This window comes from Anthonomus grandis, chromosome 11 (assembly GCF_022605725.1).
Source record: "Anthonomus grandis grandis chromosome 11, icAntGran1.3, whole genome shotgun sequence".
Classification (NCBI taxonomy): Eukaryota; Metazoa; Arthropoda; class Insecta; order Coleoptera; family Curculionidae; genus Anthonomus; species Anthonomus grandis.
Window position 1 is genome coordinate 9,886,235 of NC_065556.1, and position 25,900 is coordinate 9,912,134.

The 25,900-nt window shown below is 32.1% G+C and overlaps 1 protein-coding gene across 4 annotated transcripts in view; it reads right to left on the reverse strand.

Annotated features, from left to right (window-relative positions):
• LOC126741951 (zinc finger protein 675-like) overlaps positions 1 to 25,900 on the reverse strand; it is a 252,011-nt gene that overhangs the window by 120,645 nt on the left and 105,466 nt on the right. For all 4 annotated transcript variants that reach the window (XM_050448431.1, XM_050448429.1, XM_050448430.1 and 1 more), the window contains exon 7: positions 15,907 to 16,132. In XM_050448431.1, coding sequence (XP_050304388.1) covers positions 15,907 to 16,132 — 226 coding nt within the window. The remainder of the gene's footprint in view (positions 1 to 15,906; positions 16,133 to 25,900) is intronic.

Consider the following 25,900-nt stretch of genomic DNA (forward strand, 5'->3'; position numbering starts at 1 on the left):
ATCTATAAAGAACCGAGGAAACTTATAAGCTAAAGATTAAAAGTGTTGAAATAAAAAGGTATTAAAAATAACTTACATACAATGAGGGTTTTTATCACAACACATAAAAAGCCACAGTGCTTCTGGCAAGGTCAAAGGTTAAAATTACTAACAATAAATAAAAAGGCATCTACAATAATGATAAAAAGCTTAATTAACTAACAAATAAACAATTGGACGTTGAAGACAAAAAAACTTACATTAAGATGCATGAGAAAGTGACTAAACAGGGTCTACACAAACATTAAAATCAAACATTAAAATCAGATAATTACCACACTAGGATAATTGTTATGTCAACAAGAATTAAGAACAAAAGAAACATATAAATTTTCAAAAGATCGCGCCATATTTAAAATATGGTACCAGTAATTTGTAAAATTAGACTTTGTTAAGTTGGCTACAGATGGCGGTACTAGAAATGATACTTATAAATAAAATGTTTTGACTCTAATCTGAAAGAAAGAAAAGGCGTTATAAATTAGCATTAAAATTTAATGAATTAAAAAAATGTGTGGATGAATGATTTATTTGATCATTGACACATGTAGTATTATTATTTTGTATAGCTCTATTTATTTCTAAAATTTCAAGTAAATCCAGTTTATTACCTTTACGGCAGAAATGTAAATATTTGGTGTCTAAAAGAGGATCGAAGTTATGGTTATTGAGATGTATGTGTCTAGCAACATTGGATTTAATATTTGAAGGGCAAATATTGCGTTTTCTAGCCTTTTCGATCTCTTTACAATGTCCTTTGGGTTAACTATCAAGGATTTCAGAGTGTGTACGGTTTCAAAGCTTGTATTAATAAGGTGAGCGCTAAAGATGTTTTTTAATTTATGTGATATCGGACCCCAAAATGGCAGTGAAAAATATTTAGTTTCTTTAGGTTCTTTATACACTAAATTTCTGTTAAGTGATTTATTTAAATGTTTGTAATAAATTTTATTTATAAGTTTCGGTGGCAAATTATTGTTATTTGCAATTTGTTTAATGATCTTCAACTCCGAGAGGAAGTCTGTCCTTTCTAGGGGGATAGAGAAAAGTCTAGAAAAATACGAATGAAACGAAGCAAGTTTATGGCTATGGGGATGGTTGGAACTACAGGGGATGGTGCTGTCAGTACTTGTGAGTTTACGATATATCGAAAAAAATCTGTTGTAGAACTAACTCAACTAAAAGGCATAAATTATCAATATGAATTTGGGAAAAACTGGAACAGTCCTTAAGCAGATCTCTCACCAACAACACACAATCACTGGGGGGGGGATGCTTGGGAATAGATTACAGACGTCAAAAGAGACTAGAAAGGATGCGGGTGATTAAGTCCGATCCTTTAATTCATCCGCTAGTTGTGAAGAATTTTTAATGGAAAAGGAAAAAGTTCTCTTGGTCTTAAGTTGGTAATTGAAAGTAAAATGTGATTCAGCCAAGAGCTGAAGAACGGTAGGACACCACTAGACGAATAGGAATGTCTTGCTTATGGATTTTGGGAAGGCCATATAATCGGGGGGTGAAAGGGTTGATAGGCGTTAGCTTAAACTTATTAGTCCCAAAAAATTCTAAAGTGTTTGATACCTGTTTCAGTGTATTTTTAAACTTGATGAAAAATTTCTCTAAAGGGTTAAAAGTAATATGAGAAAAATTGTCAGAAGACAAGAATAGATCTACTTTATCAACGTACTGAGTCCTATTCAAAATTACTAGACAATTGCCTTTGTCTGCTTTGGTCAGAGTCAGATCATCGCTCTTTATTTTACTCTTTAAGTCTTTTAAAGTTTTAAGGTTTGAATCAAATCTAGATGGTAAATTGTTTAAATGATTCAAACCTTAAAACTTTAAAAGGCTTAAAGAGTAAAATAAAGAGCGATGATCTGACTCTGACCAAAGCAGACAAAGGCAATTGTCTAGTAATTTTGAATTCTATCTTGTCTATTTTATCTACTCTTATTCTATATTGTTTTCTATCTGAACAAATTAAAATAAACAAATTTTCTCGAAAACGAATCGACCGATTTAAAAAAATCAAACGTCAAAATAAAAGACTTCGAAAGACCTTTTAAACAAGCTATTACTCGATACCCCTGTGTAAAGGAATTATTTATAATATTAGGCAAATTCGTTAAAAGCAAAGTAGGTTACATTTTATTTATTATAAACATTAATAGTTGGTTGCAATAATTAGTCGACCTAGTATAGCAGCTATTTGCAAAATAAGCTATATCGCGGCTCGTGTCTAATTAGGTAACTGTGACGCTGTTCAATTGCTTTTGTATGGAAATATTTTTCAATTCATTCAATAAACAGTTTTAGATGGGGAATCTTCTTTGTTTTACTTGCCCTAAGTACCCAGCTATTACATGGCGACCCTTGGCCAGTCGAATCATGGAGAAATAATAAGTTTTGTTGAGGAAAAAGATTATTCTGGGCTCGATTAAAAGTAAAGTGTTTCTTTTTTACTCATTTTTCCAAATACAGTGTACTGGCGATAAGCAAATCAACAAAATGGGGCAAAGCAAATCCACTCACCAAGATTTGACAGAAAATGGGGTAGTCAATTCAAACTTTGTAGTGCAAGAGCAAGAATACAACATTACAAAGGACGTCAAAGCAGTTTTGTACATAATAGTTATTTTGCTTATTGTGATGGTGATCATAAAGTCCTTTCAAATGTACAAGAAACATATTAGGAAGCAAATAACTCGTGAGCTTGCTGTTTCTACTATTAACTTGGCCCAGTTAAGAAGAGATGCTGCCGCTTCAAACCCTATTATTAACCTTTAACCAGCCCAACGACAAACGACACGAGTTTTTTTAGTGACTAAAATAGTGCGCGTAAATCGAATGCAGCTATAGTAGTGCGGGTATACGAATGCAATTTTATCGGACAACCAAGGATAATCTACTGAGTAAGCCATAATTTTCAATTTTATTTTTATTCCTGTTTTTATAATTCTAGACGGGTGTGTCTAGTGATGCTTTATGTTTTTTGTTTTTTTTTAAGAAAAAAAGGGAATGCTATTTTATGCGTGTGAATTTTATATATTTTTTAATTGACAATATTATGCATCTAAGCAAACTATTCTAATAATATTGGGTTCTATGTCTTTAAACTGGGAAAGGATTAATAAAACTTTACTGGAATTTAAACAAAGGGCTATAAATAATTCCAAAAGGGCTATAAAAAAGGCCGTACCAAAAAATCCGGAAACAAGAGTCGATATTACGGACAATTTAGTAGAGTTATTCAATGAAACGACAGCCTTTATTAAGGATATTTGGGTGCAATTAGATAATCAGCAAAAGAATCAAACTAAGGACGTATTCCTTTTTATTAGAGATAAAGTAGTTAGGGCATTTGAGATATTAAAAGTTCCATATAAAGTACCATTAAGTTGTATAGAAAAAATTGATCCGTTAATTTTGGACGAGTATTATATATCATCGAGCGACGAGGAGGAAATAAATATGCCTTTGTCAAATTTAGAGTTTTTTAATTTGGCTGGGAAAATAGTACCTCAGGAGTTTGATGGCTCACATGACAGGCTACAATCATTTTTAGATGCTCTTACATTACTTAATGAAAATTCGGGCGATCATGGAGCAAACGCAGTAGCCTACGTTAAAACACGACTTACAAGTAAGGCTCGAGGTTTAATAACTACCGAAGCATCCCTTACAGAAATTATAAACACTTTGCGTTTAAAAATTAAAGGAGAGAGTTCACAGCTGTTAACAACAAAGCTATTAAATTTTAGGCAACATGCTAGAGATACCGTAAGTTATGCTTCGGATATTGAATCTCTAGCTGAAAAATTAAAAACGGCATATATTAGCGAGGGTGTCCCCGCCGATGTCGCAGCAAAGTATTCTACTGATCAAACAGTAAGAGCCTTAGCTCAAAATGCTAATTCCGAAAGGGCTAGGGTAGCTATAGAGGCAGGTACATTTACCACAGTGCAGGAGGTTGTCAATAAATTTATAAATATAAATAATAATGCACAGGCTTCAACTTCGAACATTTTTTATGCTAAATCAGGTCAAAATAATTTTAGACATAATAACAGATTTTTTTATAATAATAGAGGTAGGCGACCTAATAACAATAATAATAATAATAATTATTACAATAACACTCAACGCAGCCAAAATTTCAATAGGCACAATAATGAACGCGGTAGAAATAATCGCGGTTTTAATAATAATACAAGTAACAGGTATAATAATGACAGACAAACTAATATCAATAGAGCCAACAACTCATTTCACAGGTCAGTTAGGGCAGTTAGCACAATACCTGACCAGGGAAACGAAATGGACCCCCAAACCGGGAGGTTGGGGGATATCTCGTAAATAATGTGTTTAACATGAACCTTTCCTTCTCCAACTTTGTTATATTTTTTACGGAAATGACTGGTCAGGAAAACACTTTTTTAATCGATACTGGTGCAGATATTTCTATATTTAAAAATGACACAATTAGTCCAAACAAAATTATAAACACACACACCCCTAGTCAAATTAAAGGAGTAACAGATGAAGTTATCACAACTTTAGGTATTGCAAGAACGGTCATTTCTGTTAATGGACACGAAGTCGAACATTCTTTTCACGTAGTAGATTCCTCATTTCCGATCCCGACAGATGCAATATTGGGTCGAGATTTTATCGCTAAATTCAAATGTAAATTAAACTATTCGGATTGGACTATGACTATTAGGCCGAATGACAATAATATTATTATACCGATTCAAAATAGTATTTCTAAAGACTCTATAGTTATTCCAGCTAGGTGTGAGGTACTACGAAAGATAAAAAGCCTACAATTTGTTAAAGAAGATTCAGTAGTAGAAAATGCGGAACTAAGGTCTGGTATCTTTGTTGCGAGAACTATTGTCTCAAAAAATTCCCCTATTGTTAAGATTATTAATACAACAAGCGAAAACGTTACTCTTAATAATATTCAGCTAAAAACGACAAGCCTAGCAGAATTTAATATCTATAAAATCGATACAGAATATAACGATCGAAATTCTAATCTCATGACGCAGCTTAATGTTAAAGATGTACCTGAGTTTGTCAAAGAAAAATTAATTAAGTTATGCAAAGAATTTTCAGATATTTTTGCCCTTAAGTCAGATAAAATAACAGTTAACAACTTTTATCAACAAGAACTCCGACTAACTGATAGGTCACCAGTGTATATTAAAAATTATAGAATTCCGCATACTCAAAAAAAAGAAATAAACAAACAAGTCAATAAATTACTGGAACAAAATATTATAGAGCCATCAATCTCCAACTATAATAACCCAGTTTTGCTGGTACCCAAAAAATCTCCTAATGGTCAAAAAGCATGGAGGTTAGTCATTGATTTTCGCCAGCTAAATAAAAAACTCATTGCTGACAAGTTTCCACTTCCTCGTATCGATGATATATTAGATCAGCTAGGAAGAGCTCGGTGGTTTTCAGTAATTGATCTTATTAGTGGTTTTCACCAGGTACCCTTATGTGAAAACTCTCGAGACGTAACTCAGTTTAGTGTTGATGCGGGATCTTTCAGATTTACACGTTTACCTTTTGGACTATCAGTTAGCCCAAACAGCTTTCAGCGGATGATGTCAATGGCATTCGCCGGCATTACCCCTGAAAGAGCTTTTTTGTATATAGATGATCTTATCGTGATCGGTTGTTCTGAAAATCATCATTTTGAAAACCTGTATAAAGTTTTTGAAACATGCAGAAAATTTAACTTAAAATTAAATCCTGAAAAGAGTAAATTCTTTAAAAATGAAGTAACATATCTAGGTCACAAAATAACAAACAAAGGTATATTACCCGACGATAGTAAATATGACATCATAAATAAGTATCCAGTACCCAAAACTGCTGACGAGGTCAAGCGGTTCATTGCCTTTACAAACTACTATCGCCGATTTATACCTAGGTTTGCAGAAATATCAGCTCATCTTAATAAGTTAACTAGAAAAAATGTTACTTTTACATGGACGCCAGATTGTCAAAAATCTTTTGATGAACTAAAAAATTCTTTAATTTCACCTAAAATATTGCAATACCCTGACTTTACGAAACCATTTATAATAACAACAGATGCCTCAAAAATTGCATGCGCTGCAGTTCTTTCACAAAATTTTAATGGCAACGATTTGCCAGTGGCGTATGCCTCCCGGTCATTTACCAAGGGAGAATCCAATAAACCAGCCATTTTACAAGAATTAACAGCAGTTCATTGGGCAATTAAACATTTTCATTGCTATATTTACGGTACAAAATTTTTAGTGCGTACAGATCATAGACCGCTGGTATATTTATTTTCCATGAAAGATCCTTCATCTAAGCTTACAAGAATCAGACTAGACTTAGAAGAATATAATTTCGATATTGAATACGTAAAAGGTACGCAAAACGTTTGCGCCGATGCTCTTAGTAGAATTAGTATTCATGAACTTCAAGACGTTCATAGAGGCATTACTCAGGTATTGGCTATTACTCGATCTATGTCTAGAACTACCGAATCAATTAATAAACCAGTGTTGCAACAACCAATATTAAAACCATCTGTGTACGAAGCAGTGCGTAATGTTGACATTATTAAATTACCTTCACTGCATTTTCAAGTTAGACCTAATCATCTTAGGATGCTTATTAGGTACAAAAACAAGTTATATGCACAAAAAACTTTTAAAATCTCAAATGGCAACATTGCATTAGAGTATATGTTGTCTCAGTTGGATAATATAGCTGGAGATTTAAATATAAACAAAATAAAACTAAGCTTAGGAGATTCAATTTTTAATTTATGCGCAATTAATAAGTTTAAAGAGATAGGCCTTAAAATTTTAAAAAATACTAGTATTGCTCTTTCGCAAGTAAAGAAATTAGTTACAAATCAAAATGAAAAAATAAAATTAATTGAGGATTACCATGCAAACCCTATATTGGGCGGACATTGTGGCCAAAAACGACTTCTAAAAAAGTTGAAGGCTAGTTTTACTTGGAAAAATATGTCACGCGACGTCGCCAATTTTATAAAAAAGTGTCATAAATGCCAAGTAAACAAAATTAAAATTTAACTCGATGAACCACTAGTAATTACCCCAACCCCCCAAAAGCCTTTTGATATTGTCTGTATAGATACAATCGGCAGATTTCCCAAATCTGACGACGGTTTCGAATATGCGGTAACCATACAATGCGAACTAACAAAATACGTAGTAATTATTCCAATATCAGACAAACAAGCTTCAACTGTTGCAAAAGCTATTGTTAAAAATTTCATTCTTATTTATGGTCGTATGCGAGAAATTAGGACAGATATGGGAACCGAATATAAAAACCAGGTACTTGAAAATGTAACTAAATTCCTAAAAATAGATCATAAAATCTCAACAGCTTATCACAGCCAAACAGTTGGAGGCTGTGAACGAAATCATCGCGTTTTAAATGAATATCTAAGGATGTACATTAACGATTCAAAAACAGACTGGTCTACATGGACTCAATACTACGCATTTTGTTACAACACGACACCAAGTTCTTATCATGATTTTACCCCGTTCGAGCTGGTATTTGGGAAAAAAGCTGATTTTCAAGATTCATTGAAGAACTCTCAAGTTGATCCATTGTACAATATAGATGCTTACGATCAAGAATTTCGTTATAGGCTACAATTGGCACATAAAATGGCAGGGGAGTTTCTTAAACGAGCAAAGTTGGACAGAAAAGCCCAACTTGACATAAACGCAAAAGTATCCAATTTGAGTCCAGGTGATTTAGTTACGGTTACAAATGAAAGTCGGCATAAATTTGACTCGTGGTACAATGGTCCTTTTTCAGTTATCGGCACAGAAGGCCCAAACTGCACTATAAAGGACGATAAAGGAAAATCAATTACTTTACACAAAAACCGCGTGAGAAAATATTTTGTATAAATAAGATTAATTTGATATTTTTGTAGTTATATTATATTCATGTACTTATAATTTATTGTTTGTGTACTTATGGGAGTATTTTTAAGTAAGAAATGTAATCATATATACTGACTTTGCAAAGTCGCTTATAGGTATTTTAAGGTTTAGGATTAAGTTTTTTATAGGTTTTTCAAGTCTTTTTTTTTATTAAGTTAAGTTTAACTTTAAGAATCGGTAGGCTAAGTAATAAATGTAATTCAACATTTAAAAAATGTTTAATGTTTTATATTTTCCCAAAGAATGACCTTCACAAGTGGCCATAGTGAAGGTCCTTCTCCAAAAGGGGATGATGTAAAGGAATTATTTATAATATTAGGCAAATTCGTTAAAAGCAAAGTAGGTTACATTTTATTTATTATAAACATTAATAGTTGGTTGCAATAATTAGTCGACCTAGTATAGCAGCTATTTGCAAAATAAGCTATATCGCGGCTCGTGTCTAATTAGGTAACTGTGACGCTGTTCAATTGCTTTTGTATGGAAATATTTTTCAATTCATTCAATAAACAGTTTTAGATGGGGAATCTTCTTTGTTTTACTTGCCCTAAGTACCCAGCTATTATACCTGGCCATTTAAAATTTTTAAGGGGATGACCCTGGGGGGCAGAGGGAGAAAGGGGTTGAAGTAATTTTAGGTTAGAAAGTTGTCCCTCTTAACGTATTTAAAATTTTAATTTAAACCTTTTGACGTATTTCGGCGTTTTTTTTTTTAAGTGGTTTTCGATAAATCCGTAGTGGGAAGTTTTCAATTGAACACCCTGTATATTATTATATATCTATATAGATTGCTAGGTTATAAGGTCATAATCATTGGAGCAATTTTGCGTTTGAATGTAACTATATTGCAATTATTTGGTTTTCAATTGGTTGATTTTACGTACTTAAATCTTATCTCTAAATTAAATACTATCTTGCCATCAACTATTCTGAATTTCTAGCTTTATAAAACTAAACCCAAAAATCCCGAATAAAATTTTAAATACAAATAAATTTTAAGAGCGGACCTGTGTAACTTTTCACGCTTGAGTGGCTGTGACTGAAGTCAGACATCTAACAAAATAGCACGTGGGCGTATATAGTCAAATTTTACGAATCAAATGTACAAATTAAAAAAAAAAGTTTAAATCATTTATTTATTTATTGGAATAATTAAATATCGCTTAGAATATTACTTTATGACTCTTTCCACATAAAATTTTGTGATTTAAACACGCATGTCATGTGATAATATAAGCAAAACCGGCACACGGACTATTCGCGGCGCATCAAAGATTCTAATAGATCTCTGAACTGGACTTTATGTATAGTGATGATAGTCTTCTTAATATAAAACTTGATCAGTTATGGATTTACGAATATGTCAATTCACGCAAAAATAGAGTTAAATTGCTTTAACGCGTAACTCTAATTGAAAGCCGAAATAAAAATGATGATAATATTTCTACTTACAAACATATACAGGGCTTTCATTTCAAAACGATCCACCCTTAATAACTTTTAAAAAAAAAAAAAAAAAAAAAAAAAACACGTCAAATTAGATATACAGGGGGACAGAAAATGTCTAGAAATAATGAATATTGTTTACGTTCATCGTATGAATGTAAGCAAACGTCCATCCAGACATTAGAAACGTAAGTAAGCATACTGCCATAATTCCCATGAACTTTGGGTTTGCTGAAATTCAAGAATCAATCTATAATCTTACAACTTGTTTCAACCTTAATCAGTTAATTTTAGAAAGGCAATAACTAGATTTTAGAAAATTAATCATTTAACCAGAGTATTATAAATTGATAAAAAAAAATAAAAACTTTTTTTCTTAATTAGCTTAAAACTTTGAGTTTAATTAAACATAAGGTAGAAGTAAAGCTTCATGAAATATTACTTAGTATTAGAGTAACAGAGTGGCTTAATAAATGGACTAGGATATGCGATTAGCAAAATTATATATAATCAAAAAATATTGGAGAATAAAATGATAAATGAATGAAATGATTTACTACTATTTGTTTTTTGTGATCCAAAAATCTTTTTATGCTTTTTGCTAAGTGAGTTGGATTGATGAGATAAATAAAACTCAGGTTTTAGTCTTTAATATTGCCGATGTGCCTATATTAGGTAATTTTCAGGGCGATAAGTTCGTACGATGACCGCTAGAGGGCGTAATACAACATTCAAATAGAAAGAATTGGTTTTATTGAAAATATTAAAAGTGAATCTTAGAGAAGAATGATGCCATTTTAAATTATGATAAATTCTAAACATTTTTTATTTCAATTTTTTTACTTTTTTTTATCTGTCAAATAATAGTGTAGCGGGTATTTTACGTACTTGCCGTATGTCCATCCTCTAACCTTTAACGTCGCAGGGTATCCGTCAACCCCCCTCACTATTTCTTTGTACAGTTATAGGAGAAATGTCGACAAAATGCCTCGGGCGCCACTCTAAGTAATTAAAGGAGCTTAGAGTCCCCTCTAGCCTCTCGGGTAAGCCTTTAGACAGTGGAGAAACCAGGTACAGATTGAAAGTAGACTGTCCGGTTATAATTAGATCTTATTGCTCTTAATCTTTATTATTACAAATACTAACAAGTAACAGGTTTGGTTGCTTAAAACTAAATGAACAAAAGTGTCCTTAAAATCTAACCATCCTCATTACCAATTTCTATGATTAAGCACAGGCAGTTATTTGGGAAAATGTACCTAGTATGAATGTAAATAGTATGATTTAAGGGACGGGGTTATGATATTTTGTACAAGCGGTTACGGATGACATTCGTTAAGCAAAGCCGGAAACTCAACACCAATCAAGCGAAGCAATCTCAATCAATCGGTCAACATTTACCTCTGCTCTGTTGCTATACGGATAGTAATTATGACATCACGGACTCGGTTATTGCTTGTCTCTCACCACTTTGAGAAGCCAAGTAATAATTAATAAACGCGGCTACTGCCTGTCCTAAAAAACACGAAGAAAGATCCAGTGTGTTCAAGCAGTAGTTTTCATCAATCAAACAATTAAACGGAACGGTACGGCCGTGGACAGAGCAGAAAATAAAAAGTCAATAAAAATTATCAATTAAATACAAAATAAATCCGCAGTGAGTGTTTCTCAGGTTGCAAACACGAATGTAACTTTTCGCGAACGGAACTAATGAAACATTGGTTTAATCATCCGTTTACTACCTGCCCTACAAAACACGAAGAAAGATAGTGTCCAAACCACAGTTTTAAAAGTTCATAAAGCGGAACGGAATCAATATGAATATTCTAATAATTAATCAGAGATAAAAACTCACAGCGGAAAATTAAAATACCACCATCTTCCAAGCTTGTAAAAATGACAACTAAAATAACGCGGATAATTTTACGATTATTTTATCAATATATCCCGCTTACTACCTGCCCCACAAAACACGCAGAAATAAAACGGAACGGAACGGGACGGAACGATATCAATAGCAACGGATTCGATAAAGATCTTAATGCCCGAGCTTGGAAGCGGCCGGTCAACTGTCAACAGGTGGCTCTTACCTAACCCAATTCACACTGTCAACGTCAAGACAAAATTAAACGTAAATATTGAAAATTTAACGGTATTGAAATATGGAAAAATTACTGGTACTTCGCTCGAAAGGTATGGTACGCCTTACTGCGACGAATGTCTAACCTTGGTGGACCTGGAACCTTTTTATACCCATCGCAGGAATTTGGAAGCCGACGACTCACGAACATCCTCGGAACCAATCGTTGGATAAAAATGCAATTGGAAAAACTTAATGAAAATAGAGTTTTTCCTCATAAAAACGGCACAGATTTATAGGCTATGACCTTATATGGTAAACAAACTTAGTTTCAGCTCTCAGAACCGGGTATTTCCAGGTGAAAACAGCGGGACAAAAGCTGGTCACGTGTACAAGAAAACCGGCTTTTCAGGAAAACCGCGGGAAACTGAATCATGATTTATATTATATTTTGCCACACCAGACATGCCCCTTCATTTAACTGGGCTTTCCAAGGTAGGTAAACCTTGAAACTTTCAAAATAGAACATGTAAACAATGCAACAGCATGAAAGGAAAATTTCATGAAAATAACCGGAAAACTGGAAGCATAGTGATGAAAACCCTCTCAGTTTTAGGCATTTGTAGTTCTTTATTATCCTAAGAAGAACCAGGGCTGAAAACAATGAAGGCCAGAGACTACAACATAGTCAACAGAGAACTAAATATAACCTATAAGAAATCGAATCTTTCCAGGATACATCAGCCTAAAAACCTCTTTAAGTTGGTTTCTTTATGTATGTTTACAATTATAAACCCCTCATGACTCACAGGTAAAGCTTAAAATGTACCTTTTTGTTATGTAAATTATAAAATTCGAGGTTAAATGTTAACGGAGCAAAATTATCTAAGTTTTCTTATAAAATACTGCCTGTGCTAACCCTTATTACTATAAAATAAAGACAAAATCTTGTAACTTCGTTACAATAGGTGGAGGAAGGGATGAATATTTATATCTAAAATTGTTGATAACTTTTGATTGGCCTAACTAATTTTAACGAGCTTACTTTTGTTTTCAAGGGTAATTATCAGGCGGTTTGTGTTATTTTGGACTTTTTTAACTATTTTCTGGCAAATATTAAATACAACGATGTAATTTTTTTCATTTAGGCTAAAAGAGCATGAAAAAACATAAAAACTCATGCAAACCACAACTCGATATCTTATTTTATTCCGAAATTATTAATTAAAATGTTTTTGCTTTTTGAATGAAATGTTTTTCTTCATTTTCAATACACAGTCGAAGTATATTGTGTCGTTGACAGAACCGCTGTCTGGATTTCTGCTGTAGGTAAGGAACTTATTACTGTGTTGTGTATTCTGTAATTACTGTTGTTCTGTGTTGTGGGTGGGGTGGCAAAAACTAAATCCTTAATCCTTCCCCACAGATAAAAATCTAGGGCAGTCAGATCTGGCGATCGAGCAGGCCAAGGAAATATACTTCCTCTTCCTATTTATAAATGATACTGCCTGGTTAAGTATTGACGAACTTGAACTGCAAAATGTGCAGGGTAATCATCATGTTGAAAAATTATTTGCCCTCTTATTTCCAAATCAACATCTTCCAGTAACCCCGGGAGATCATTTTGCAAAAAATTTAAATACACATTACCAGAAAATCTTTGATTGTAAAAGAAAGGACCAATAATTTTTCTGCCAATAATGCCGCACCACACATTTACAATCCATCTGCCTTGGTGTTGAGTGTCGCGGTTCCAACGGGGATTTTATTCTGCCCAATAATGCAGATTATGCAGGTTCACACCACCATCACTGCTAAATGATGCCTCGTCCGTCCATATTATTTTCGAGATAAATCGGGTATCTTCTCTAACCAACTCAACAGCCAATGACAGAAATTGAGTCTGTTATCAAAGTCTTTTTCGAGAAGCGCCTGGTCCAGAACCACATGATATGGATGAAGTCTAAGTAAAAAACAATAAATATAATATATTAGGATGCTTATTAGTGTTGTAATAAATAAAAATAGGTACATGTGCTCTTTCAGAATATTTTTTACTGTACCTAGGATACTGAAACGAAAACCAGGACTGTAACTGGGATATTCCCAATTTCCTAGAAATATTTCGGATGCTTATGCGAGGGTTTATTTCAATATATGCCAAAACATTTATAACGTTTGCCTCTATATGCTTCGTCTTCGATGAATATTGCCGCGAATACTTCCGGCATTTCTTAGCCTGATAGCTAAACCGGTAAAGACTCTATGATTATAGTGTCTTCTGTCATGATATCTTTGGGCATATATACGGGTTGCAATGCATGCATTTTTGCATTAACCCAAAATATACTGCTAGCATATCAAAAGTCGTCTATGTCGTTTGGAATTACGTTTGGCATTTAACTTAAATGATTTTAAAAACTATTTTCGATGTTACATTTGACATCGATCATAAATGTTTTATCAAATTCAGTAAATTCATTTGTTTCCAAAGCTTACTATTAACCCGTGACGAAATAATGCCAGCGCAGCGACAGATTTCATTGTTCAAAAATATTTTAATTTATAATTTCGGAATAAAATAATTCACACAGTTTTTATATTTTTTCATGCTCTTTTAGCCTAAATGAAATAAATTATATCGTTTTATTTAATATTTGCCAGAAAATCCCTGAAAAGATTCAAATTAAAACAAACCGCCCTCTAGGTCCCACAAAATAACTAAAACGGATAGGTAATTATACCACATAAAAGCCTAATAATTACCCTTTAAACAAAAGTAACCTCGTTAAAATTCGTTAGGCCAATCAAAAGTTATCAAGAATTTTAGATATAAATATTCAAGCCTTCCACCACCTATTATTTGACAGATTAGAAGAAAAAGTTTGCAATAAAAGATTGTTAGAATTTATCATACTTTAAAATGGCATCATTCTTCTCTAGGATCCACTTTGAATATTTGCAATAAAGCCAATTTTTCCAATTTCAATGTTGTATTACGCCCTCTAGCGGTCATCGTACGAACTTGTAAATAATTTCCAGCAATTTCTCTTTGCCGCCTTTATGAAAAATATTTTTCCCTATGCTGTGCGATGACTAGTTACTCAGATATGGCCGGTGCCCTCTCTTAGTTGTACACCCGGTACAGGTTGGAGAATTCAAGATCACACATTATACATTAATTTGATTACACAAAATAATGGCAACATCGTTAACCTCTCGTCGATAAGCGGCCGCCTTCGGTTATCTGATAGGTATTTATTTACTATTTTTATTTCTTGCAGATTAACAATAATAATATCAAAATGTTTCATTTTGCTGTGTGGCTGCACGCCGTACTGTTGAATTTAAAGCGCTATAATTTTTTTTAACTTATTATAAGAATTTTAGAGCTTATATTGTATTTTTTTAGAATGGCGCTTTAATTTTCATTATGCAATACAGAGCATAATAAACACTTTGAAATTACGATTCTCAAAAAAAATATGTTAGAACTGCCTGAACTTTCGCGTATATTTTGGGAAATATTATTTCAGGTATTATAATCATCCCCACCAAAGTCAGACGTTTATTACTGTCTACTTACTATCTTGAAAAACTAAATGTAAAACTAAGACATAGCAGGCGAGAAGTATAGGGCCGAAATTCCGTCTTGTATTTTGCTTTTAAGCACCTCTCTATGCGTAATGATTAATTCACCAAGCTGTAGAGGAAAAGCAATTGCCACCTCTATTCATAGTATACTAAAGAAATGCTTAAAAATTTTGGGCAAAACCTTTTGCTTTTAGCTCCTACTTTAATTTTTAAGAAAAAGTAATTACCTAATTTGTAGTCAAATTTCATTGGCTTATAAAATTGCGTTCTTTTTTGCTATAATCCATTTTCAGAATAATCAATTTAGTAATATTTAAAAAATATATATATAAAACTGTTATTAATTCTGTTACGAACTTCAATAATTTTGCAACACTGCTGGTTTTGGTTTTGCGAAGCCCTGAAAGTCATAAATCTATATAATAATAATGAAACAGAAAAATCATTATATTTAAAATTTCTCCAGGTCGCTAATCTTCTAGCTAGACCTAACATATGTTTCTATTTAATGTGCTTCCAAGATAAACGCAAACGAATTTTATATTTTAGCGTTTTCTTTTACCTGTTTGTAAAAAAAAAACTTTAGTTTATTTTGTTAAATGCTTATTAATGAAAAAGCTCTTATTGTAAAAATATTTATAAATAGAGCAAGCCCCATTTCCATTAAAATGTTTATATGCTTACAATATGATAAAGACATATATTTCCATTAAATAGACAAACAAAAATATGCTACTTTATATACTAGTATTTTACCTGTTTTAATACCGGAATGGATGCGTTTGTGCGCCACCATGTTACTAAGAAATTTTGTGTGAAATCCACAAGTATCACAACTTAAATTTTTTTCCATAGAGTGAGTGAGGTGATGTGCTTCTAGATTCTGCTTAAATCTAAAAGCCTTTGAGCAATGTTCGCACTTATATGTTTTATCAGGAGTATGGATTTTCATATGGCTAATATAGTTTTGCTTTTGTCGACACTAAAATGAAAATAGAAAAATCTTTACAAAAAAGAAATTTAATAAATATTTTATTAATATCCCGAAAATCCTTTAGTACCAATTATAATAATTGTAATAAATCTAATTATTCAACAAAAAATATTTGAAGCCACTACTACCTACCAAGGGGCGAAAGCCGGTGATTTCACACTTATCGACACAATTTAAGTTGTAAATCAGCTAAAAATCAGCTGGCGTGGCCGAAAGTTACTTTCGCCCCTAGGAAAGAAATTAAATAATTTTTCAATATCAATTTTGTTTAATAAGAAATAAATATGAGTATAATGTTAATGCCAAAATAGACAGAAGTTAGAATTTTCCGCAAATCAAATATTCTATGCGCTTGACCAAGAAAAATATCTTTTTGCAAATTTTATGATTGACTTGCTTTCTATGACAATCTATTCACTAAATGTTTCTATGGTGAGAGAACTTTGAAACGAACCCGCATATCATATTCATATATTAACGTTGTAATTTCATATTGTTTTCATGCAAACTTTAACTCACATACTGACATCGCAGCCGGTAGCAATGACTTAAAACAACTGCGACGCGCCTAATTAAGTCTTGATGAAGCCCTTTATTTTGCATAGAAATTCGAGATTTTTAAAATATCTTCTGAAAAAACTACATTTCTGAGAAGCCGTCTCTACCAGTTAATTCCTCAGTTAACTGAAGCATACAAAATTTCTTGCCAAAGACGCTAACTATACATGGTGTCTCACGACGAATAGACACGATCAATATTTCGGAAACTAATTATTCAAAAATTTTGAAAATTTGGCAACAGGGCACAGTCGATGGGGGCCACACAACTAAAATATTTTGACAGTTGTGACGTTTCCGGTTACACCGGAAGTAGGTGTCAACTTCGTTATTTTAAACGGAATACCCTGTATATTTTTACATTTTTGGCTTCCACATGAAATTCTAGGTATATTTTATGTATAATGTCCTATACCTAAGTGTAACCGTTTTTGGCATATTTTTAATTTCATGTGAAAACCTATGTTTATAAGCCCTAACATAATTACCGATTACTCCCTTTTAGTATCCTTTATTTATTGGTTAGTTTTGGTTTTATTTGAGAGAAAGGACCACTTTAAAAGACTACCTATTTTAATATTTAACTAAAAAAACGATACAGGGAGCTCCAAAACTAGCATTAAAAATTAAAATGAAAAAATCATTAAAAGTTAATTTTTTTAAATAGAAAGGGAGTAATCGGTAATTATGTTAGGGCTTATAAACATAGTTTTTCACATTAAATAAAAAATATCTCAAAAACGGTTACACTTAGGTATAGGACATTATCCACAAAATATACCTAGAATTTCACGTGGAAGCCAAAAATGTAAAAATATACAGGGTGTTCCATTAAAAATAACGAAGTTGACACCTACTTCCGGTATAACCGGAAACGTCACAACTGTTAAAATATTCTAGTTGTGTGGCCCCCATCGACTATGCCATGTTGCCAAATTTTCAAAATTTTTGAAAAATTAGTTTCTGAGATATCGATCGCGTCTATTCGTCGTGAGATTCCGAAATCTTGAGCTGCTCTAAAGCAGATTCAGATAAAGTGGTAAAGAGTTCTTGTGCACACCACATTAACTTTTCCGACCAGTAACATAGTAAAAAGTTAATTCCGCAAAATGTATATGAAACTGGTTGCATTTGCCCGACCTGCACTTCTCTATTTCCATCATAGTAACCAGCAAGTCATTAAAATGAATAACTCTGGCATTGCCCGGTAGTGGCTTTTGTGTTCTTACCGAATAAAACATTATTATTTATGGTTAGGATCTTAGATTGGATCTAGGATTGAGGAGATCTAGGTTCTTTGCTCTTCTTTACCATATTACCCTTATTATACCTTTGATCTTGGCATTTACTTACCACCTGAATCAAACAGCGTTTTAAAAGATATTTACAATTTCCAGACCAGAAACTTGTAACCTTGCACATAGGAATTCCTCAAAACAATCTTTTCTGATCTCATTCCTGCGTTGCAGGGTTGGTAGTTCCTTTTGTTAATCTTATGGTGCACTATTTTTTAGCTTTGTTTAAAAAAAATCAACATATTTATAGGATACGTTAATGCTCCAAATGCGAATATCTATCTAAAGGATTTTAAATGTATTTTACTTAGCAATTTTTCTACTGTGTTAAATTTACAGCAAGGTAATAATATAAATAACATTAATGGCAGCACTTTAGATTTATTGTATTTGAAGTATAAAATGTTTTGTTCAAGAAGATTTAGTCGAGGGTAGATAATTATTATCCGCCATTACAATTAACCGTAATGAATAGTATTGGGCATTTTAAGCAATTGCAGCTTTGCAAGAGTTTTAGAAAGGGAATTTTTTCCTATTTCATATATTTTAAACGATGATAGGTTTCAGGTTTACAATTGCTACTTGCAATAACATAACTACAGCCTGCGAAACTTTTTACAATATACTTAATAATAATTTCTCGGACAATTATTTCATATAAAATAAACAGAACCAGAAGATATCCTCGGTAAAACAAAAACATTAAAATATTATTAACTTAATAAAAAATTATATTCAAAAAAAAAACTATGGAGCAGAATATTTTTGAAGACACACTCTTAATTTTAATCGTTAGTACAAGCAAAAAAAAAGATTTCCAAAAATAACAGGAAATTTAAAACATTATTTATCCATATGTTCAATTTCTCCATGAACAGTCGACATTTCCATATATAGTCAATATCTTTTCCATTTTCTTCAAGAGTGGTTTTGTAGAGTCTGTTCCATTTTTTAAATACACGTGAGATACTGCAACACATGAACCAATTAATATTCAAAGCATTCTAAAAATAAAAAATAAACTACGAGCCGGTATTAATTAAATTGTAAGTTTAGTCGTTTGGGTCTGTTTATATTGGTGGATTGCCAAAATTTTTTGTTCAATTAATCTATTACAACTAGTAACTTTCCCGCCGTTGAAAAACTGCGTCACAGAACTCCGTGACCGGCCATTATCAATTTTATGCAACTTTTGAATACCTCTAAAGATGTCTTTATAGTGAAATTTAGTCTCAAATAAAATTGTTATTAATTAGCTTTTTTAATTAACTTATAGAACGATTCGGTATGGTGTATTTGGAAGATTGAAAATGAATATAAATATTTGTGTATATAAATTTTTACTTTATTAAATGGACATTAGCACAGTCTTTTTAACGTATATGTTCCCAGGATTTAACACATGAAAGTCCCGTTGTTGAATTAAGAAAAAGGTATTTAATAAAATAAAAGAGATAAATAAAGAAACGCGCTTGAACAACAGTTAAATTTAAAGTCATGCAATGATTTGAATGTGAGATTCTCGCAAAACAGTCAGAGGTAAATCAAAACCAGATAAACCAAGATGCGCAAAACAATTTTGGCGACACTACTAAACAAAACACTGCACACTCTTCTATAATGGATGACACACCTTATCACCTCGTTGCGAGACCACACGTTGGTCTCACCAGAGAGGCTGTTCCGTACGCATAATATAGAAACAGTGTTCGGTGAATCAAACCTTAGCCATTATGGCAGCCATTGTGTCATCGACGTTTAAAATCAGGTTAGATCGTTTCAATTATCAATTTTCCTTGTAGAATCATATCCTGTTGTCCCATTAAGCATGCTTTATCTGGTGTTATTAATTGAACTTAAATAATAAGATTTGAATGTAGCGAAAGCCTGGATCGTGCCATTTTATCTTTATCTTAAGTTAAATAGAACGTGATCAACGTGAAAAATTTATAATTAAAAAAATAAATAAATCAAAATGCCTAACAAGAAAAAATCAAAAGAAGGTAGTGAATGCTCGAACGAAATGGAAATAAGAGAACATTTACATGCGCGAGTAGTTATTCGATTCCGATAGATTAGATAGGTTCATAGTTTTTCTGAAAACAGAACAAAATAAAGATTTTTCAAATGTAGATATGTAATGTAAGCTCCAGATAGAATCTAGATTAAAAAGTGTCGATAAAGACCAATCAGAATTTGATCAAATTCAAAGAAGATTACAGTTTTGAAATGTTTTTCAGGAAAAGTTTCGGTTGGAAACAGAATCTTGTTTTTATAAATTTAGTTCAAACGCAAGAAAGTTAATTTCTCAGATTCAAGAAAATACATCCCCTAGCAATACAAAAAATACCCCGAACGTGACAGATCAAAGTATTTGCGTTGTTGCCAGCTCAAACATCCCAGATTTAAATCTACCTACATTTGACGGTACATATGAGTCATGGTACAGTTTTAAAAATATATTCATATCAGTTGTAGATAGTAGAACAGATATCTTAGACATTAATAAGTTGTTAGTATTGAAATCTTGTTCTCTCTGTTGAAAGAAGATGCATCAAAATTAGTAGAAAAAAACGGATCGGAAAAACTTAAAATGCCAGTAGATTATTGGGCTGCACTATTGATTCCAATAATCTTAATTAAACTTGATGATCGTACAAAAATAGCATTTTAATATAAGCAACAATGCCAACTAACCAACCAACCAACAACAACAACAAAGTGATCAAACTACAATGGCAACTTTAACGCAGTTGATTGAATTTCAGAAATCAAAAGAATTACAAAAAAGTGTTTTACCTTAGAAGTAACGCAAATTCAAGAAGTAACAAACTCACAAAACAGATACACAAACTTCCAGAACAATAAATTTAAAAGAATATCTTATACTATCTTACATATCGACAATTATACTCATAGAAATAAATAGACTTTTTCCAAATTCTAAGAAAGTCCGCGACAACTTACAACTACAGATAATACTCGTACTTTGCATTTTCGACCGAACAGGAAAAATCAGCAATTTGAAAATTCGCGCAACGCTGGTACGCCAATGGCGGGCGGTAGTGAAACGCGTCTACAAACTTTATCGCGGCGAATTAAACACCAAGAAAAGGCATCGGTCAGACCTGCTATGTGCTTTATAGACAGAAATAATTTAGACTCGCAAATAAATAGTCCAGTAAATTCCGAAAATTCAAACGTATTTCAAATTTAATGAGTAATACATTGTGTAAAAAGTTAGAATTAGATCGTAAAAAAATAAATATGCCTCCATCAGAAATAAACCAGATTGAAACCAATATTACAAGTCGAACGTGTACACATATAAAATCGAGATAAAATAAATACATATGAAATAAAATAACAATTTTTAGTTTTACCACGAATTACTGAAAAATTACTTTTGATTGGATTTAATTAATCACAGTTAAATTATCCAAACAATTTGAATTGAGCAGATGAGAATTTTAACGTTTTAAAAAATATCGGTATATTACTAGGTTTATATTTTTCGACTTACTGCAACAATAAAAAAAAACAATACCTAGTCTACAAAAAACATTGCTAGGTTGGATTATAACAGGAAACATAAAATTAAATTTCAACAAGAACGTGCAAAAATAAGTTTGTAACATTGCATCTAAAATATCAGATAAACAACTTAACGAATCATTAAAAAAAATTTGGCAGAGGAATTAGAAACAAAGAAGATATTATCAAAGGCGGAGCAATACTGTGAAGATTATTATAAAGAAACAACCAATCGAGATCGTGATAGAAGTTTTATTGTAAGATATCCTTTTAATCCAAACTGTAAAGACAGACTCGGAGATTCAAAAAGTATTGCTTTAAAAAGATTTAAAAACTTGAAAAATAGATTTGCAAGAAAAATAGAATTAAAACAGCAATACCTAGAATTTATGCGAAAGTATGAAAGTTTAGTTCACATGACACAACAAGATTTATTGAGTGCAGATAATTCAGTCGAAACCAATTCTTATTTTTTGCCACATACTGCTGTTTTAAGAGATCAGTCTCTAACAACAACATGCAGATTAGTTTTTGACTCAGGTTCAAAATCCAGTACAAACATTTCTTTGAATGATATAATCATAGCTGGTCCAACAATACAAGAAGATTTATATTCAATTTTGCTAAAGATTAAGATTAAAAGAATATGTTTCAAGTGTAGATATAAAGATGATGTATAGGTGTACAAAGTTATCAAAAAATATCGTGGCGTGAAAGTCTTCAAGACGAAATTACAGTCTTTCGATTGAACACGGTCTTTATTACAGTCTTTCGATAACCTACGGGACGTCAAGTGCGCCCTTTCAAGCAACGAGGTGCTTGGAAGAGTTGGCTTTGCAAAGTCAAAACAAGTTTTCTAAAACATAAAAAGTTATACAAAATGGTATGTATATGGATGATTTGCTAATGAGTTTAGGTACGAAAGAGGAATGTATACAGCTTTTTCATAAAATAAGTAGCATTTTTGCAAGTGCGAACTTTCATTTACGTAAATGGTCTTCCAATGACTAGAATATCCTTAATTACATTTTACATAATAGTGACAGTAACGATGATAAACTAGTTCTAGTTAATGATAAAAAAGAACTTAAAATCTTATAAATTATGAAGGACTCACGATTTATTGAAATATTCAATAAAACTTGATTTTAAAGAACATATAATTACAAAAAGGTCAATTCTCTCAGTCATCAGTCAGATTTTTATCCATTAGGATTAATGTTATGATCAAAGCAAAGTTAATAATACAGCAACTTTGGATATTATAATTGGACTAGGACAGAGAGATACCTAGTGAATTAAAAACCGTTTGGTTCAACTTTATTTCTCAAATTGACTATTTAAATAAAATTTAAATAGAACGACATGTTTTGTTACCCAAAGTATAGAAAATAGAGCTTTACGAGGTTTTGTAATAGCTCAGAGAAAGCTTATGAGGCATGTATTTATCTGTTAAATAAAACAAAAACACTAAAACTACTTACAGCTAAATCGCGAGTGGCACCGCCGAAACAAAAATCGATTCCTCGATTAGAGCCGGTAGCCGCTCACTTATTAGCTGAATTAGTTCACAAAGTAAAAAATACTCTTCATGTCAACATTTCGCGATCGATTTATTTTACAGATTTAACAATAGTTTTGTCTGGGTTAAGAATCGAACCTTGCAACTTACAAACCTTTGTAGCGAATAGGGTTTCATAAATAACTGAAATCTCTAAAATTAGCGAGTGACAGCATGTAAAGACTAAAGATAATACAGCAGATATAATTTCGAGAGGTTTAAGCCCAAAAGAATTATTCGAAAATGAAGTCTGGTTTAACGGACCAGAATTTCTTAAAAGAGGAAAGACCAAAAACAGTTACGAATTGGAAGTAGTAGATGCCTGAATTAAAAACTATAATTTTTAAAAAGTTTTGAAAGATAGCAAAATTCTCAATTTAAATCCCTTTTTAGATGAAGAGAAAATATTACGAGTAGGTGGTAGATTATCAAAATCGGACCTTGATTTCAATCATAAGCACCCTATTATCCTTCCTTATAAATATACATTTACAGAACTATTAATTTTAGATCAGCATTTAAAAAATTTACCTGCAGAAACCCAAAACTTACTTTCTACCATTAGATTGAAATGTTGGCCTATAAATGGTAAAAATTGCGTTAAAAAAGTTTTAAGGTCATACATTAGGTGCTATAAATTTCTAATGGGTGAATTACCATCTGCAAGAATAAAACCTAAAAAACCTTTTTCAAATTGTGGCATCGATTATGCGGGTCCTATTCTGGTTAAGGAAGGAACTTTACGTCGAAGCAAGTTAATAAAAATTTATATTTGTATTTTTGTTTGTTTTGCGACTCACGCCATAGCTTGTGACGAATTTTACTACGAACAGCTTTTTGAATGCTTTTAGAAGATTTTGTTCACGCCGTGGTAAACCTAACGATAATTACTCAGATAATGCATTAAATTTCGTAGGAGCGAACAAGTAGTTTATTGAATTGTATAAGTTATTAAAAGATTCAAAATATAATGAAAATATTTCTAAAATTTTGGCTGATCTGATAAGATCTGATAAGATGGCACTTTATTCCAGCGCGTTCGGCTCACATGAGGTCTATGGGAAGCCGCTGTTAAATCCACGAAATACTAAACGAGTTATAGGTGACGTATCTTTGCACTTTGACGAAATCTACACTTTAATGGTTCAGCTAAACCTAAACAAATTTACAGCTACGTCAGCTGAGAACAAAATATCAAGGCATAGACTTAATAACCCGTAAATATAATAATAATAATAATAATAATAACGTTTATTATTTACCATGGAAATTACATAGAATATAAACTTACAGGTGTATTGAATAATTGAGGTAAATAAAAGCTAATGTATCAGACTCCTGCATTGAAAATGCAGGTTCTGTTCTACCTACATAGCTACAACATAAAAAACTTTTTAAACTAAACTACTTTATAAATAAAACTAACGAATTAAACTAACAACTAATAAATTAAACTAACTACTAGATATAATGTACATACATTACATCTAGAGAGTTGATGATTTGGTACAGATTACAACAATACAACAATTAAATACGGAAGAATATATCTAATACTAGCCATTCAATTACAATTTATAAACAAGAAAAATGAAAAATAAATCTTCTAGTTCTAATATGCATGTCACTGATTATCCAATAAGATTTGCCTTACTTTTGTTTTGAATCTATAAATGGAATTCGAAATATCAGTTATATCGGGTGGTAGCGCATTAATGATATGAGAAATATTATAAGAGAATGATTTTTTGAAAAATTGATTTTTGTGTTTAGGAATAGTTAAAGATTTACTTCTTAAATTTAAGTGATGAATGTCTGTCCGAAATGTAATTTTGTTGTATAGGTAGGGAGGACTGCGGTATTTAATAATTTTATAAAATAGCACACTGGAATGTAGCTTACGTCTATTAAACATATTAAGCCACTTAAGATCATTAAGCTTATGTGATACATGACCTCGCCTATTAATGCCATAAATAAAACGAATACAAGAGTTTTGCATTTTTTGAACTCTATAGGAGTCTTGACCATCTAGGCAAGGTCCATAAACCACATCACAATGATTAAAATTTGACAACACAAGAGAGTCGCATAGCTCACGTTTAATATTCAGATCTAAGTAATGTCGATGAGGGTACATGGTTTTTAGAGCACAATACGACTTTTTAAGATTATTTGATATGTGTCCACTAAACTTTAGCTGTGAATCGAGTGTTAAACCCAAGCTCTTGGTGCTCTCAACTACTTGAAGTTTTTGATGTCCAACAAACAAAGAAAATTCTTCATAAATAGTCCTTATTTGAACGTTACTTCCAAAGAGAATAACTACACATTTTTTAGGGTTTAATTTTAACATATGCTTACTAGAGACTTTAACAAGTGCGTCAAGATCAGCATTTATATGGTTCAAAGCAGTTAAATAATCAGAAGGTGCAAAGGAGTGATACAACTGCGTATCATCTGCATAGAAGTGATACTTACAGTATTCAAGATATTGAGGAAAGCATGTTGTATAAATACTAAATAGTAGTGGCCCCAATATACTACCTTGAGGCACCCCATTAAGAACTGAAAGACGACTTGAAAAGGTTGCATCAATTTTTACCATTTGAGACCTATTACTTAGAAATGACTTTATTAAAGCTATAGCATGATTTGAGAATCCTATGTAGTGCAGTAAGGCTACCAATATTTGATGATTTAAAAAATCGAAGGCTTTAGTAAAATCTAGCAATACCAGAGCGGTGACTTTGTTATTATCTCGGGCACGAAAAATGTCATCGGTAATATCTGCCATTGCTGTTGCGC